The 20,249-nt window shown below is 46.5% G+C and overlaps 1 protein-coding gene across 1 annotated transcript in view; it reads left to right on the forward strand.

The window, feature by feature from the left end:
* LOC140111677 (hepatocyte growth factor-like protein) overlaps positions 1-20,246 on the forward strand; it is a gene marked incomplete at its 3' end in the record, with an annotated part of 44,278 nt that extends 24,032 nt beyond the window's left edge. The window contains exons 8-15 of the mRNA XM_072132402.1: positions 13,375-13,493; positions 14,795-14,960; positions 15,040-15,170; positions 15,254-15,353; positions 15,447-15,571; positions 19,659-19,691; positions 20,006-20,117; positions 20,186-20,246. Coding sequence (XP_071988503.1) covers positions 13,375-13,493; positions 14,795-14,960; positions 15,040-15,170; positions 15,254-15,353; positions 15,447-15,571; positions 19,659-19,691; positions 20,006-20,117; positions 20,186-20,246 — 847 coding nt within the window. The remainder of the gene's footprint in view (positions 1-13,374; positions 13,494-14,794; positions 14,961-15,039; positions 15,171-15,253; positions 15,354-15,446; positions 15,572-19,658; positions 19,692-20,005; positions 20,118-20,185) is intronic.
* Between the last annotated feature and the right edge of the window lie 3 nt (positions 20,247-20,249).

A 20,249-nucleotide genomic window follows, 5' to 3' on the forward strand; every position in this document is an offset into this window, starting at 1 on the left:
GTGACACAAACAGTCAATGTAAACAACAGAAGTGCGCAATGCAAATCTGAATATCGCCATAACAACGTGTAAAGTACATCAGATTCAGGTGCACAATGGTGTACGAGTATTTGGAGGAGACATTCACCGTGTTGTGCTCAAAATAACTACTAAGCTCATGTTCAGTGGTTGCTTAGCAACCCGTCACACCGCGGGTATAGTAACGATGAGCTCGGCACGGCGGCGTCTAATATCCTCCACTAGTCCGGGCCTCACCTGTCTGAGGTGGTGACTCTGTAGGTCGATCATGACCAGAGCGCGGGACACCTTGTCCGTAGTGTCACTGCAAGTATCGCCAGACCAACTCTCATGTCAGGGCGGCCATCTTTGTGTGGGGAAAGCGCAGTGTGTGCCAGTAGGCGAGGGGGACACTGTTCGGTGGGTATCCAATGTTGTGTCTGGGTACAGTGAGTGTACAGGTCACGTGTGGGTTGGCTTGTGTCTCCCAGGACAGTAAGTCCGCTGCAGGTAGGACCCGGGCATTGTGCGCTTGGAATACCAAGGGCGTTACCATGGCTACCGCATGGAGGCACACCCGGCCACCCGGACCAAATACATTGAACCGTATGCACAGGATCCCTCCAAGTTTAGCCTACACCCCAAAAAATGGGCAACCTTTAGAACATGGACAAAAAACAAAAGAAAAAATAATAACAAAAGCAAAGTCCAGTATATATACAAATATATATATATATACAGCCTTACCCTGGAGGGACAGAAAACAATAGGGCAATAGGGTGTTCAGATTAAACTCGACATTTAGCCCTACGGGTTGTAGTGAGCCGAGGTTATGGATCCATTCAGTCTCCTCTCCTCGGAGGTGGGACAAAATCAATAACACAAAACCGTGATTGGTGTAACTTGTGGCCAAATTCAGAGAATATGGATGTATTGATAGAAGACGGATGGTTATACATATATTACATAGATCCCAGGACACTGCATGTTATACATATATTACATAGATCCCAGGACACTGCATGTTATACATATATTACATAGATCCCAGGACACTGCATGTTATACATATATTACATAGATCCCAGGACACTGCATGTTATACATATATTACATAGATCCCAGGACACTGCATGTTATACATATATTACATAGATCCCAGGACACTGCATGTTATACATATATTACATAGATCCCAGGACACGGCATGTTATACATATATTACATAGATCCCAGGACACTGCATGTTATACATATATTACATAGATCCCAGGACACTGCATGTTATACATATATTACATAGATCCTAGGACACTGCATGTTATACATATATTACATAGATCCCAGGACACTGCATGTTATACATATATTACATAGATCCCAGGACACTGCATGTTATACATATATTACATAGATCCCAGGACACTGCATGTTATACATATATTACATAGATCCCAGGACACTGCATGTTATACATATATTACATAGATCCCAGGACACTGCATGTTATACATATATTACATAGATCCCAGGACACTGCATGTTATACATATATTACATAGATCCCAGGACACTGCATGTTATACATATATTACATAGATCCCAGGACACTGCATGTTATACATATATTACATAGATCCCAGGACACTGCATGTTATACATATATTACATAGATCCCAGGACACTGCATGTTATACATATATTACATAGATCCCAGGACACTGCATGTTATACATATATTACATAGATCCCAGGACACTGCATGTTATACATATATTACATAGATCCCAGGACACGGCATGTTATACATATATTACATAGATCCCAGGACACTGCATGTTATACATATATTACATAGATCCCAGGACACTGCATGTTATACATATATTACATAGATCCCAGGACACGGCATGTTATACATATATTACATAGATCCAGGACACTGCATGTTATACATATATTACATAGATCCCAGGACACTGCATGTTATACATATATTACATAGATCCCAGGACACTGCATGTTATACATATATTACATAGATCCCAGGACACTGCATGTTATACATATATTACATAGATCCCAGGACACTGCATGTTATACATATATTACATAGATCCCAGGACACTGCATGTTATACATATATTACATAGATCCCAGGACACTGCATGTTATACATATATTACATAGATCCCAGGACACTGCATGTTATACATATATTACATAGATCCCAGGACACTGCATGTTATACATATATTACATAGATCCCAGGACACGGCATGTTATACATATATTACATAGATCCCAGGACACTGCATGTTATACATATATTACATAGATCCCAGGACACTGCATGTTATACATATATTACATAGATCCCAGGACACTGCATGTTATACATATATTACATAGATCCCAGGACACGGCATGTTATACATATATTACATAGATCCCAGGACACTGCATGTTATACATATATTACATAGATCCCAGGACACTGCATGTTATACATATATTACATAGATCCTAGGACACTGCATGTTATACATATATTACATAGATCCCAGGACACGGCATGTTATACATATATTACATAGATCCCAGGACACTGCATGTTATACATATATTACATAGATCCCAGGACACTGCATGTTATACATATATTACATAGATCCCAGGACACTGCATGTTATACATATATTACATAGATCCCAGGACACTGCATGTTATACATATATTACATAGATCCCAGGACACTGCATGTTATACATATATTACATAGATCCCAGGACACTGCATGTTATACATATATTACATAGATCCCAGGACACTGCATGTTATACATATATTACATAGATCCCAGGACACTGCATGTTATACATATATTACATAGATCCCAGGACACGGCATGTTATACATATATTACATAGATCCCAGGACACTGCATGTTATACATATATTACATAGATCCCAGGACACTGCATGTTATACATATATTACATAGATCCCAGGACACTGCATGTTATACATATATTACATAGATCCCAGGACACTGCATGTTATACATATATTACATAGATCCCAGGACACTGCATGTTATACATATATTACATAGATCCCAGGACACGGCATGTTATACATATATTACATAGATCCCAGGATACTGCATGTTATACATATATTACATAGATCCTAGGACACTGCATGTTATACATATATTACATAGATCCCAGGACACTGCATGTTATACATATATTACATAGATCCCAGGACACTGCATGTTATACATATATTACATAGATCCCAGGACACTGCATGTTATACATATATTACATAGATCCTAGGACACTGCATGTTATACATATATTACATAGATCCCAGGACACTGCATGTTATACATATATTACATAGATCCCAGGACACTGCATGTTATACATATATTACATAGATCCCAGGACACTGCATGTTATACATATATTACATAGATCCCAGGACACTGCATGTTATACATATATTACATAGATCCCAGGACACTGCATGTTATACATATATTACATAGATCCCAGGACACTGCATGTTATACATATATTACATAGATCCCAGGACACTGCATGTTATACATATATTACATAGATCCCAGGACACGGCATGTTATACATATATTACATAGATCCCAGGACACTGCATGTTATACATATATTACATAGATCCCAGGACACTGCATGTTATACATATATTACATAGATCCCAGGACACTGCATGTTATACATATATTACATAGATCCCAGGACACTGCATGTTATACATATATTACATAGATCCTAGGACACTGCATGTTATACATATATTACATAGATCCCAGGACACTGCATGTTATACATATATTACATAGATCCCAGGACACTGCATGTTATACATATATTACATAGATCCCAGGACACTGCATGTTATACATATATTACATAGATCCCAGGACACTGCATGTTATACATATATTACATAGATCCCAGGACACTGCATGTTATACATATATTACATAGATCCCAGGACACTGCATGTTATACATATATTACATAGATCCCAGGACACTGCATGTTATACATATATTACATAGATCCCAGGACACTGCATGTTATACATATATTACATAGATCCCAGGACACTGCATGTTATACATATATTACATAGATCCCAGGACACGGCATGTTATACATATATTACATAGATCCCAGGACACTGCATGTTATACATATATTACATAGATCCCAGGACACTGCATGTTATACATATATTACATAGATCCTAGGACACTGCATGTTATACATATATTACATAGATCCTAGGACACTGCATGTTATACATATATTACATAGATCCCAGGACACGGCATGTTATACATATATTACATAGATCCCAGGACACTGCATGTTATACATATATTACATAGATCCCAGGACACTGCATGTTATACATATATTACATAGATCCCAGGACACTGCATGTTATACATATATTACATAGATCCCAGGACACTGCATGTTATACATATATTACATAGATCCCAGGACACTGCATGTTATACATATATTACATAGATCCCAGGACACTGCATGTTATACATATATTACATAGATCCCAGGACACTGCATGTTATACATATATTACATAGATCCCAGGACACGGCATGTTATACATATATTACATAGATCCCAGGACACTGCATGTTATACATATATTACATAGATCCCAGGACACTGCATGTTATACATATATTACATAGATCCCAGGACACTGCATGTTATACATATATTACATAGATCCCAGGACACTGCATGTTATACATATATTACATAGATCCCAGGACACTGCATGTTATACATATATTACATAGATCCCAGGACACTGCATGTTATACATATATTCCCCAGGACACTGCATGTTATACATATATTACATAGATCCCAGGACACTGCATGTTATACATATATTACATAGATCCCAGGACACTGCATGTTATACATATATTACATAGATCCCAGGACACTGCATGTTATACATATATTACATAGATCCTAGGACACTGCATGTTATACATATATTACATAGATCCCAGGACACTGCATGTTATACATATATTACATAGATCCCAGGACACTGCATGTTATACATATATTACATAGATCCCAGGACACTGCATGTTATACATATATTACATAGATCCCAGGACACTGCATGTTATACATATATTACATAGATCCCAGGACACTGCATGTTATACATATATTACATAGATCCCAGGACACTGCATGTTATACATATATTACATAGATCCCAGGACACGGCATGTTATACATATATTACATAGATCCCAGGACACTGCATGTTATACATATATTACATAGATCCCAGGACACTGCATGTTATACATATATTACATAGATCCCAGGACACTGCATGTTATACATATATTACATAGATCCCAGGACACTGCATGTTATACATATATTACATAGATCCCAGGACACTGCATGTTATACATATATTACATAGATCCCAGGACACTGCATGTTATACATATATTACATAGATCCCAGGACACTGCATGTTATACATATATTACATAGATCCCAGGACACTGCATGTTATACATATATTACATAGATCCCAGGACACTGCATGTTATACATATATTACATAGATCCCAGGACACGGCATGTTATACATATATTACATAGATCCCAGGACACTGCATGTTATACATATATTACATAGATCCCAGGACACTGCATGTTATACATATATTACATAGATCCCAGGACACTGCATGTTATACATATATTACATAGATCCCAGGACACTGCATGTTATACATACATTACATAGATCCCAGGACACTGCATGTTATACATATATTACATAGATCCCAGGACACTGCATGTTATACATATATTACATAGATCCCAGGACACTGCATGTTATACATATATTACATAGATCCCAGGACACTGCATGTTATACATATATTACATAGATCCCAGGACACTGCATGTTATACATATATTACATAGATCCCAGGACACGGCATGTTATACATATATTACATAGATCCCAGGACACTGCATGTTATACATATATTACATAGATCCCAGGACACTGCATGTTATACATATATTACATAGATCCCAGGACACTGCATGTTATACATATATTACATAGATCCCAGGACACTGCATGTTATACATATATTACATAGATCCCAGGACACTGCATGTTATACATATATTACATAGATCCCAGGACACGGCATGTTATACATATATTACATAGATCCCAGGACACTGCATGTTATACATATATTACATAGATCCCAGGACACTGCATGTTATACATATATTACATAGATCCCAGGACACTGCATGTTATACATATATACATAGATCCCAGGACACTGCATGTTATACATATATTACATAGATCCCAGGACACTGCATGTTATACATATATTACATAGATCCCAGGACACTGCATGTTATACATATATTACATAGATCCCAGGACACTGCATGTTATACATATATTACATAGATCCCAGGACACTGCATGTTATACATATATTACATAGATCCCAGGACACTGCATGTTATACATATATTACATAGATCCCAGGACACTGCATGTTATACATATATTACATAGATCCCAGGACACTGCATGTTATACATATATTACATAGATCCCAGGACACTGCATGTTATACATATATTACATAGATCCCAGGACACTGCATGTTATACATATATTACATAGATCCCAGGACACTGCATGTTATACATATATTACATAGATCCCAGGACACTGCATGTTATACATATATTACATAGATCCCAGGACACTGCATGTTATACATATATTACATAGATCCCAGGACACTGCATGTTATACATATATTACATAGATCCCAGGACACTGCATGTTATACATATATTACATAGATCCTAGGACACTGCATGTTATACATATATTACATAGATCCCAGGACACTGCATGTTATACATATATTACATAGATCCCAGGACACTGCATGTTATACATATATTACATAGATCCCAGGACACGGCATGTTATACATATATTACATAGATCCCAGGACACGGCATGTTATACATATATTACATAGATCCCAGGACACTGCATGTTATACATATATTACATAGATCCCAGGACACTGCATGTTATACATATATTACATAGATCCCAGGACACTGCATGTTATACATATATTACATAGATCCCAGGACACTGCATGTTATACATATATTACATAGATCCCAGGACACTGCATGTTATACATATATTACATAGATCCTAGGACACTGCATGTTATACATATATTACATAGATCCTAGGACACTGCATGTTATACATATATTACATAGATCCCAGGACACTGCATGTTATACATATATTACATAGATCCCAGGACACTGCATGTTATACATATATTACATAGATCCCAGGACACTGCATGTTATACATATATTACATAGATCCCAGGACACTGCATGTTATACATATATTACATAGATCCTAGGACACTGCATGTTATACATATATTACATAGATCCCAGGACACTGCATGTTATACATATATTACATAGATCCCAGGACACTGCATGTTATACATATATTACATAGATCCCAGGACACGGCATGTTATACATATATTACATAGATCCCAGGACACTGCATGTTATACATATATTACATAGATCCCAGGACACTGCATGTTATACATATATTACATAGATCCCAGGACACTGCATGTTATACATATATTACATAGATCCCAGGACACTGCATGTTATACATATATTACATAGATCCCAGGACACTGCATGTTATACATATATTACATAGATCCCAGGACACTGCATGTTATACATATATTACATAGATCCCAGGACACTGCATGTTATACATATATTACATAGATCCCAGGACACTGCATGTTATACATATATTACATAGATCCCAGGACACTGCATGTTATACATATATTACATAGATCCTAGGACACTGCATGTTATACATATATTACATAGATCCCAGGACACTGCATGTTATACATATATTACATAGATCCTAGGACACTGCATGTTATACATATATTACATAGATCCCAGGACACTGCATGTTATACATATATTACATAGATCCCAGGACACTGCATGTTATACATATATTACATAGATCCCAGGACACTGCATGTTATACATATATTACATAGATCCCAGGACACTGCATGTTATACATATATTACATAGATCCCAGGACACTGCATGTTATACATATATTACATAGATCCCAGGACACTGCATGTTATACATATATTACATAGATCCCAGGACACTGCATGTTATACATATATTACATAGATCCCAGGACACTGCATGTTATACATATATTACATAGATCCCAGGACACTGCATGTTATACATATATTACATAGATCCCAGGACACTGCATGTTATACATATATTACATAGATCCCAGGACACTGCATGTTATACATATATTACATAGATCCCAGGACACTGCATGTTATACATATATTACATAGATCCCAGGACACTGCATGTTATACATATATTACATAGATCCCAGGACACTGCATGTTATACATATATTACATAGATCCCAGGACACTGCATGTTATACATATATTACATAGATCCCAGGACACTGCATGTTATACATATATTACATAGATCCCAGGACACGGCATGTTATACATATATTACATAGATCCCAGGACACTGCATGTTATACATATATTACATAGATCCCAGGACACGGCATGTTATACATATATTACATAGATCCCAGGACACGGCATGTTATACATATATTACATAGATCCCAGGACACTGCATGTTATACATATATTACATAGATCCCAGGACACTGCATGTTATACATATATTACATAGATCCCAGGACACTGCATGTTATACATATATTACATAGATCCCAGGACACTGCATGTTATACATATATTACATAGATCCCAGGACACTGCATGTTATACATATATTACATAGATCCCAGGACACTGCATGTTATACATATATTACATAGATCCCAGGACACTGCATGTTATACATATATTACATAGATCCCAGGACACTGCATGTTATACATATATTACATAGATCCCAGGACACTGCATGTTATACATATATTACATAGATCCCAGGACACTGCATGTTATACATATATTACATAGATCCCAGGACACTGCATGTTATACATATATTACATAGATCCCAGGACACTGCATGTTATACATATATTACATAGATCCCAGGACACGGCATGTTATACATATATTACATAGATCCCAGGACACTGCATGTTATACATATATTACATAGATCCCAGGACACGGCATGTTATACATATATTACATAGATCCCAGGACACTGCATGTTATACATATATTACATAGATCCAGGACACTGCATGTTATACATATATTACATAGATCCCAGGACACTGCATGTTATACATATATTACATAGATCCCAGGACACTGCATGTTATACATATATTACATAGATCCCAGGACACTGCATGTTATACATATATTACATAGATCCCAGGACACTGCATGTTATACATATATTACATAGATCCCAGGACACTGCATGTTATACATATATTACATAGATCCCAGGACACTGCATGTTATACATATATTACATAGATCCCAGGACACTGCATGTTATACATATATTACATAGATCCCAGGACACTGCATGTTATACATATATTACATAGATCCCAGGACACTGCATGTTATACATATATTACATAGATCCCAGGACACGGCATGTTATACATATATTACATAGATCCCAGGACACTGCATGTTATACATATATTACATAGATCCCAGGACACTGCATGTTATACATATATTACATAGATCCCAGGACACTGCATGTTATACATATATTACATAGATCCCAGGACACGCATGTTATACATATATTACATAGATCCCAGGACACTGCATGTTATACATATATTACATAGATCCCAGGACACTGCATGTTATACATATATTACATAGATCCCAGGACACTGCATGTTATACATATATTACATAGATCCCAGGACACTGCATGTTATACATATATTACATAGATCCCAGGACACTGCATGTTATACATATATTACATAGATCCCAGGACACTGCATGTTATACATATATTACATAGATCCCAGGACACGGCATGTTATACATATATTACATAGATCCCAGGACACTGCATGTTATACATATATTACATAGATCCCAGGACACTGCATGTTATACATATATTACATAGATCCCAGGACACTGCATGTTATACATATATTACATAGATCCCAGGACACTGCATGTTATACATATATTACATAGATCCCAGGACACTGCATGTTATACATATATTACATAGATCCCAGGACACTGCATGTTATACATATATTACATAGATCCCAGGACACTGCATGTTATACATATATTACATAGATCCCAGGACACTGCATGTTATACATATATTACATAGATCCCAGGACACTGCATGTTATACATATATTACATAGATCCCAGGACACTGCATGTTATACATATATTACATAGATCCCAGGACACTGCATGTTATACATATATTACATAGATCCTAGGACACTGCATGTTATACATATATTACATAGATCCCAGGACACTGCATGTTATACATATATTACATAGATCCCAGGACACGGCATGTTATACATATATTACATAGATCCCAGGACACTGCATGTTATACATATATTACATAGATCCCAGGACACTGCATGTTATACATATATTACATAGATCCCAGGACACTGCATGTTATACATATATTACATAGATCCCAGGACACTGCATGTTATACATATATTACATAGATCCCAGGACACTGCATGTTATACATATATTACATAGATCCCAGGACACTGCATGTTATACATATATTACATAGATCCCAGGACACTGCATGTTATACATATATTACATAGATCCCAGGACACTGCATGTTATACATATATTACATAGATCCCAGGACACTGCATGTTATACATATATTACATAGATCCCAGGACACTGCATGTTATACATATATTACATAGATCCTAGGACACTGCATGTTATACATATATTACATAGATCCCAGGACACTGCATGTTATACATATATTACATAGATCCCAGGACACTGCATGTTATACATATATTACATAGATCCCAGGACACTGCATGTTATACATATATTACATAGATCCCAGGACACTGCATGTTATACATATATTACATAGATCCCAGGACACGGCATGTTATACATATATTACATAGATCCCAGGACACTGCATGTTATACATATATTACATAGATCCCAGGACACTGCATGTTATACATATATTACATAGATCCCAGGACACTGCATGTTATACATATATTACATAGATCCCAGGACACTGCATGTTATACATATATTACATAGATCCCAGGACACTGCATGTTATACATATATTACATAGATCCCAGGACACTGCATGTTATACATATATTACATAGATCCCAGGACACGGCATGTTATACATATATTACATAGATCCCAGGACACTGCATGTTATACATATATTACATAGATCCCAGGACACTGCATGTTATACATATATTACATAGATCCCAGGACACTGCATGTTATACATATATTACATAGATCCTAGGACACTGCATGTTATACATATATTACATAGATCCCAGGACACTGCATGTTATACATATATTACATAGGTCACATTGGTTTGGTGAATGACCCCCCTTAGTATGTAGCTGCAGTTCATACATGTATATCATCGCTGTTTCGGCTGGTTGGAAGGTTTCTTAACCAATTGATCTCTCAAGTTTTTTGGGCGATTGTAAGAGAACATTGGGGTGGATTTACATTCCTGGCCGGCACCAGGATAGCGTGGATAGGATAGACCAGTGTTTACATGTCACCGTGGCAATAGATCCACTGTGGGCACCAAATGTGGACACTAAGGGTATTCTGCTGGATTCCTGCCGCTCCTTTACCCCTGGTGTCAGTAATGTGTGTTTGTCCACAGTTTTGACTCTGTCCCTAGTCCTAGAGACTAACTTTTTGGGGTAACCTCTAGAGTCTTTCGTCTACCTTTATTGGGTCATCAACGATCCTGAAGCCACGCAGAGGGTATATAGCGCCACGCAGAGGGTATATAGCGCCACGCAGAGGGTATATAGCGCCACGCAGAGGGTATATAGCGCCACGCAGCGGGTATATAGCGCCACGCAGCGGGTATGTAGCGCCACGCAGCGGGTATATAGCGCCACGCAGAGGGTATATAGCGCCACGCAGCGGGTATATAGCGCCACACAGCGGGTATATAGCGCCACGCAGAGGGTATATAGCGCCACGCAGTGGGTATATAGCGCCACGCAGTGGGTATATAGCGCCACGCAGAGGGTATATAGCGCCACGCAGAGGGTATATAGCGCCACGCAGAGGGTATATAGCGCCACGCAGCGGGTATATAGCGCCACGCAGCGGGTATATAGCGCCACGCAGCGGGTATATAGCGCCACGCAGTGGGTATATAGCGCCACGCAGAGGGTATATAGCGCCACGCAGAGGGTATATAGCGCCACGCAGAGGGTATATAGCGCCACGCAGAGGGTATATAGCGCCACGCAGCGGGTATATAGCGCCACGCAGCGGGTATATAGCGCCACGCAGAGGGTATATAGCGCCACGCAGCGGGTATATAGCGCCACGCAGCGGGTATATAGCGCCACGCAGCGGGTATATAGCGCCACGCAGCGGGTATATAGCGCCACGCAGAGGGTATATAGCGCCACGCAGAGGGTATATAGCGCCACGCAGAGGGTATATAGCGCCACGCAGCGGGTATATAGCGCCACGCAGCGGGTATATAGCGCCACGCAGAGGGTATATAGCGCCACGCAGAGGGTATATAGCGCCACGCAGCGGGTATATAGCGCCACGCAGCGGGTATATAGCGCCACGCAGCGGGTATATAGCGCCACGCAGAGGGTATATAGCGCCACGCAGCAGGTATATAGCGCCACGCAGCGGGTATATAGCGCCACGCAGAGGGTATATAGCGCCACGCAGAGGGTATATAGCGCCACGCAGAGGGTATATAGCGCCACGCAGAGGGTATATAGCGCCACGCAGAGGGTATATAGCGCCACGCAGAGTGTATATAGCCGCGTGGTCCTATGCTCAGCCCATATAGTGGCCTCTTACTGCTGCAGGTATCCGGACAAGCACCTGGATGATAATTACTGCCGGAACCCAGACAGTTCGGAGCGGCCCTGGTGCTACAGCACCGACCCCAGCGTGGAGCGAGAGTTCTGCAGCATCACTAAATGCAGTAAGTCAATTGGGAGCAGTGGGGTGCATGTATGGGGGGTATATAGGGGTGTGGAGCTGGTATATAGGGGGTGGAGCTGGTATATATAGGGGGTGTATATAGGGGGTGGAGCTAGTATATATAGGGGGTGTATATAGGGGGTGGAGCTGGTATGTAGGGGTGGAGCTGGTATATAGGGGTGTATATAGGGGGTTGGAGCTGGTATATAGGGGTGGAGCTGGTATGTAGGGGGTGGAGCTGGTATATTTATGGCATGTATATAGGGGGTGGAGCTGGTATATATAGGGGTGGAGCTGGTATATAGGGTGTATATAGGGGGTGGAGCTGGTGTATATATAGGGGGTGTATATAGGGGTGGAGCTGGTATATATAGGGGGTGGAGCTGGTATATATAGGCGGTTTATATAGGGGGTGGAGCTGGTATATAGGGGGTGGAGCTGGTATATTGGGGTGGAGCTGGTATATAGGGGTTTATATAGGGGGTTGGAGCTGGTGTGTAGGGGGTGGAGCTGGTATGTAGGGGGTGGAGCTGGTATATTTATGGCGTGTATATAGGGGGTGGAGCTGGTATATAGGGGTGTATATAGTGGGTTGGAGCTGGTATATAGGGGGTGGAGCTGGTATGTAGGGGTGGAGCTGGTATATTTATGGCGTGTATATAGGGGGTGGAGCTGGTATATATAGGGGGTGTATATAGGGGTGTATATAGGGGGTTGGAGCTGGTATATATAGGGTGGAGCTGGTATATATATAGGGGTGGAGCTGGTATATATAGGGGTTGGAGCTGGTATATAGGGGTTGGAGCTGGTATATAGGGGTGGAGCTGGTATATAGGGGTGGAGCTGGTATATATAGGGGGTGGAGCTGGTATATAGGGGTTGGAGCTGGTATATAGGGGGTGGAGCTGGTATATATAGAGGGTGTATATAGGGGTGGAGCTGGTATATAGGGGTGTATATAGGGGGTTGGAGCTGGTATATAGGGGGTGGAGCTGGTATATAAGGGGTGGAGCTGGTATATTTATGGCGTGTATATAGGGGGTGGAGCTGGTATATAGGGGGTGGAGCTGGTATATATAGGGGGTGTATATAGGGGGTGGCGCTGGTATATATAGGGGGTGGAGCTGGTATATAGGGGGTGGAGCTGGTATATATAGGGGGTGTATATAGGGGTTGGAGCTGGTATATAGGGGGTGGAGCTGGTATATAGGGGGTGGAGCTGGTATATATAGGGGGTGGAGCTGCTCTCTGCTGATGTCCCGGTGTCTCCCCCCCTTTACTTTCCTCCGTCTGGTGAAGCAGAGAAGCAGCGCCTGTCGGGTGTCGCGGTCGCCAGTAGCTGTTTCTCCGGTAAAGGGGAAGGTTACCGCGGTAAAGCGGCGACGACCACCTCCGGTATTCCCTGCCAGCGATGGGACGCTCAGACGCCACACAAGCATCGCTTCCTACCCGAGAAATACCCCTGCAAGTGAGTGGTGGGCAATACAGGGCACTACAACTCCCAGCAGGCAGCCCGGTGACTCCGCCTCCTCTGTGCTTCCTTGTAGGGCACTGGAGGAGAATTACTGCCGGAATCCGGACGGATCAGAAGCCCCCTGGTGCTTCACCACAGACCCCCGCATGAGAATGGCGTACTGCTTCCAGATCCGCCGCTGCCCGGACGATGTGCCCGACACAGGTGAGAGGTCAGCGGCGCCACCACTGCCGGCAGTCACTGAATAGACACAGCTGGGGCTCTGCTGCAGTGTCTTCTGCTTTCAGGTTGTTTCTCCGGTAATGGCGAGACGTATAATGGAAGCGCCAACAAGACGAGGAAGGGGATCCCGTGCCGCCCCTGGAAGGAGATGTCCAATGAGCTCCCGTAAGTTACGCGCCCCCCCCCCCCCCCCAGTGTCCTGCGCCCCCACGCCCTGCGGACCGGTCACACACTGAGCGTCAGCTCTTCTCTCCACAGATTTCCTGCAAGCGACTCCTTGAAGGAAAACTACTGCCGCAACCCTGACGGCGACAGCCACGGCCCCTGGTGCTACACCAAGGACCCCACAACACCCTTCGACTACTGCGCTGTCACACCTTGCGGTAAGGATGAATCATCTACTACTCCAGTCACATCCAGAGCTGTACTCACTGGACTGGAGCTCAAGCACGTGGCCGCAGCTCTTTGGGTGACTGGAGCCCGGACGCGTTGGTGCAGCTCTGTGGGTGACTGGAACTCAAGCACGTGGCCGCAGCTCTGTGGGTGACTGGAGCCTGGACGCGTGGCCGCAGCTCTGTGGGTGACTGGAGCTTGAGCACGTGACCGCAGCTCTGTGGGTGACTGGAGCCCGGACGTGTGGGTGCAGCTCTGTGGGTGACTGGAGCTCGAGCACGTGGCCGCAGCTCTGTGGGTGACTGGAGCCTGGACGCAGCTCTGTGGGTGACTGGAGCCTGGACGCGTGGCCGCAGCTCTATGGGTGACTGGAGCCTGGACGCGTGGCCGCAGCTCTGTGGGTGACTGGAGCCTGGACGCGTGGCCGCAGCTCTGTGGGTGACTGGAGCTTAAGCATGTGACCGCAGCTCTGTGGGTGACTGGAGCCCGGCCGCATGGGTGCAGCTCTGTGGGTGACTGGAGCCCGGCCGCGTGGGTGCAGCTCTGTAGGTGACTGGAGCCCGGCCGCGTGGGTGCAGCTCTGTAGGTGACTGGAGCCCTGAAGCGTGGCTGCCGCTCTGTAGGTGACTGGAGCCTGGACGCGTGGCTGCCGCTCTGTAGGTGACTGGAGCCTGGACGCGTGGCTGCCGCTCTTGGGTGACTGGAGACTGGACGCGTGGCCGCAGCTCTGTGGGTGACTGGAGCTTGAGCACGTGACCGCAGCTCTGTGGGTGACTGGAGCCCGGACGTGTGGGTGCAGCTCTGTGGGTGACTGGAGCTCGAGCACGTGGCCGCAGCTCTGTGGGTGACTGGAGCCTGGACGCAGCTCTGTGGGTGACTGGAGCCTGGACGCGTGGCCGCAGCTCTATGGGTGACTGGAGCCTGGACGCGTGGCCGCAGCTCTGTGGGTGACTGGAGCCTGGACGCGTGGCCGCAGCTCTGTGGGTGACTGGAGCTTAAGCATGTGACCGCAGCTCTGTGGGTGACTGGAGCCCGGCCGCATGGGTGCAGCTCTGTAGGTGACTGGAGCCCGGCCGCGTGGGTGCAGCTCTGTAGGTGACTGGAGCCCGGCCGCGTGGGTGCAGCTCTGTAGGTGACTGGAGCCCTGAAGCGTGGCTGCCGCTCTGTAGGTGACTGGAGCCTGGACGCGTGGCTGCCGCTCTGTAGGTGACTGGAGCCTGGACGCGTGGCTGCCGCTCTTGGGTGACTGGAGCCTGGACGCGTGGCTGCCGCTCTTGGGTGACTGGAGACTGGACGCGTGGCTGCAGCTCTGTGGGTGACTGGAGCCCTGAAGCGTGGCTGCCGCTCTGTGGGTGACTGGAGCCTGGACGCGTGGCCGCAGCTCTTTGGGTGACTGGAGCCTGGACACGTGGCCGCAGCTCTGTGGGTGACTGGAGCTTGAGCGTGTGACCGCAGCTCTGTGGGTGACTGGAGCCTGGACGCGTGGCTGCCGCTCTGTAGGTGACTGGAGCCTGGACGCGTGGCTGCCGCTCTGTAGGTGACTGGAGACCTGAAGCGTGGCTGCCGCTCTGTAGGTGACTGGAGCCTGGACGCGTGGCTGCCGCTCTGTAGGTGACTGGAGCCTGGACGCGTGGCTGCCGCTCTGTAGGTGACTGGAGCCTGGACGCGTGGCTGCCGCTCTGTAGGTGACTGGAGCCCGGACGCGTGGTTGCCGCTCTGTGGGTGACTGGAGCCTGGACGCGTGGCTGCCGCTCTGTAGGTGACTGGAGCCCTGAAGCGTGGCTGCCGCTCTGTAGGTGACTGGAGCCTGGACGCGTGGCTGCCGCTCTGTAGGTGACTGGAGCCTGGACGCGTGGCTGCCGCTCTGTAGGTGACTGGAGCCTGGACGCGTGGCTGCCGCTCTGTAGGTGACTGGAGCCCGGACGCGTGGCTGCCGCTCTGTAGGTGACTGGAGCCCTGAAGCGTGGCTGCCGCTCTGTGGGTGACTGGAGCCCTGAAGCGTGGCTGCCGCTCTGTAGGTGACTGGAGCCCGGACGCGTGGCTGCCGCTCTGTAGGTGACTGGAGCCCGGACGCGTGGCTGCCGCTCTGTAGGTGACTGGAGCCTGGACGCGTGGCTGCAGCTCTGTAGGTGAATGGAGCCCTGAAGCGTGGCTGCCGCTCTGTGGGTGACTGGAGCCTGGATGCGTGGGTGCAGCTCTGTAGGTGACTGGAGCCCTGAAGCGTGGCCGCCGCTCTGTAGGTGACTGGAGCCTGGACGCGTGGCTGCCGCTCTGTAGGTGACTGGAGCTCGGAAGCGTGGCCGCAGCTCTGTAGGTGACTGGAGCCTGGACGCGTGGCCGCCGCCCTGTAGGTGACTGGAGCCCGGACGCGTGGCTGCCGCTCTGTAGGTGACTGGAGCCTGGACGCGTGGCTGCAGCTCTGTAGGTGAATGGAGCCCTGAAGCGTGGCTGCCGCTCTGTGGGTGACTGGAGCCTGGATGCGTGGGTGCAGCTCTGTAGGTGACTGGAGCCCTGAAGCGTGGCCGCCGCTCTGTAGGTGACTGGAGCCTGGACGCGTGGCTGCCGCTCTGTAGGTGACTGGAGCTCGGAAGCGTGGCCGCAGCTCTGTAGGTGACTGGAGCCTGGACGCGTGGCCGCCGCCCTGTAGGTGACTGGAGCTCGGAAGCGTGGCCGCAGCTCTGTAGGTGACTGGAGCCCTGAAGCGTGGCCGCCGCTCTGTAGGTGACTGGAGCCCTGAAGCGTGGCTGACGCTCTGTGGGTGACTGGAGCCTGGACGCGTGGCTGCCGCTCTGTAGGTGACTGGAGCCTGGACGCGTGGCCGCCGCTCTGTAGGTGACTGGAGCCCTGAAGCGTGGCTGCCGCTCTGTGGGTGACTGGAGCCTGGACGCGTGGCTGCCGCTCTGTAGGTGACTGGAGCCTGGACGCGTGGCTGCCGCTCTGTAGGTGACTGGAGCCCTGAAGCGTGGCTGCCGCTCTGTGGGTGACTGGAGCCTGGACGCGTGGCTGCCGCTCTGTAGGTGACTGGAGCCTGGACGCGTGGCTGCCGCTCTGTAGGTGACTGGAGCCTGGATGCGTGGCCGCAGCTCTTTGGGTGACTGGAGCCTGGATGCGTGGCCGCAGCTCTTTGGGTGACTGGAGCCTGGATGCGTGGCCGCAGCTCTGTGGGTGACTGGAGCCTGGACGCGTGGCCGCAGCTCTTTGGGTGACTGGAGCCTGGACGCGTGGCCGCAGCTCTTTGGGTGACTGGAGCCTGGACGCGTGGCCGCAGCTCTTTGGGTGACTGGAGCCTGGATGCGTGGCCGCAGCTCTGTGGGTGACTGGAGCCTGGATGCGTGGCCGCAGCTCTGTAGGTGACTGGAGCCTGGACGCGTGGCTGCAGCTCTGTGGGTGACTGGAGCCTGGATGCGTGGCCGCAGCTCTGTGGGTGACTGGAGCCTGGATGCGTGGCCGCAGCTCTTTGGGTGACTGGAGCCTGGACGCGTGGCTGCAGCTCTGTAGGTGACTGGAGCCTGGACGCGTGGCTGCAGCTCTGTGGGTGACTGGAGCCTGGACGCGTGGCCGCAGCTCTTTGGGTGACTGGAGCCTGGACGCGTGGCCGCAGCTCTTTGGGTGGCTGGAGCCCGGACGCGTGGCTGCAGCTCTGTAGGTGACTGGAGCCTGGACGCGTGGCTGCAGCTCTGTGGGTGACTGGAGCCTGGACGCGTGGCCGCAGCTCTTTGGGTGACTGGAGCCCGGACGCGTGGCCGCAGCTCTTTGGGTGGCTGGAGCCCGGACGCGTGGCCGCAGCTCTGTAGGTGACTGGAGCCTGGACGCGTGGCTGCAGCTCTGTGGGTGACTGGAGCCTGGACGCGTGGCCGCAGCTCTTTGGGTGACTGGAGTCCGGACGCGTGGCCGCAGCTCTTTGGGTGACTGGAGCCCGGACGCGTGGCCGCAGCTCTTTGGGTGGCTGGAGCCCGGACGCGTGGCTGCAGCTCTGTAGGTGGCTGGAGCCTGGACGCGTGGCCGCAGCTCTTTGGGTGACTGCAGCGCACCATGGACCTGGACGCGTCTATTTACTTTGTGTCTCTGATTCCTCAGATGGAGAAAACCCAATCAGCATTAAAGAAGCCGGTAAGCTCCGCCCCTCTCATAACCGCCATAGCCCCTCCTCTCATAGCTGTAGCCACACCCTCATAGCCTCCCACCCCTCCTGTAGCCACACCCTTATAGCCTCCCTATGTCATTTCCCCACCCCTCCTGTAGCCACACCCTCTTATAGCCTCCCTATGTCATTGCCCCACCCCTCCTGTAGCCACACCCTCTTATAGCCTCCCTATGTAATTGCCCCACCCCTCCTGTAGCCACACCCTCTTATAGCCTCCGTGTCATTGCCCCACCCCTCCTGTAGCCACACCCCTTTTCTCATGGTGTCGCCATCTTTACAGAAAAAATTGCCTTTGATTCGTGCGGTAAAAGGCAGGACCGGAGCGCGGTGAAGGGGCGCATGGTGGGCGGGATCCCAGGAAACTCGCCCTGGACCGTCAGCTTACGTAACAGGTAAACCCCGGGCCCCGGGCGCAGCTCTAACCCTGGAGGAGCTGCTGAGCGTCTCTTGTGCTCCGCAGGGAGGGCGATCACTTCTGCGGAGGGTCCCTGGTGAAGGAGGACTGGGTGATCAGCGCCCGGCAG

Source organism: Engystomops pustulosus, unplaced genomic scaffold (assembly GCF_040894005.1).
Source record: "Engystomops pustulosus unplaced genomic scaffold, aEngPut4.maternal MAT_SCAFFOLD_539, whole genome shotgun sequence".
NCBI classification, from domain to species: domain Eukaryota; kingdom Metazoa; phylum Chordata; class Amphibia; order Anura; family Leptodactylidae; genus Engystomops; species Engystomops pustulosus.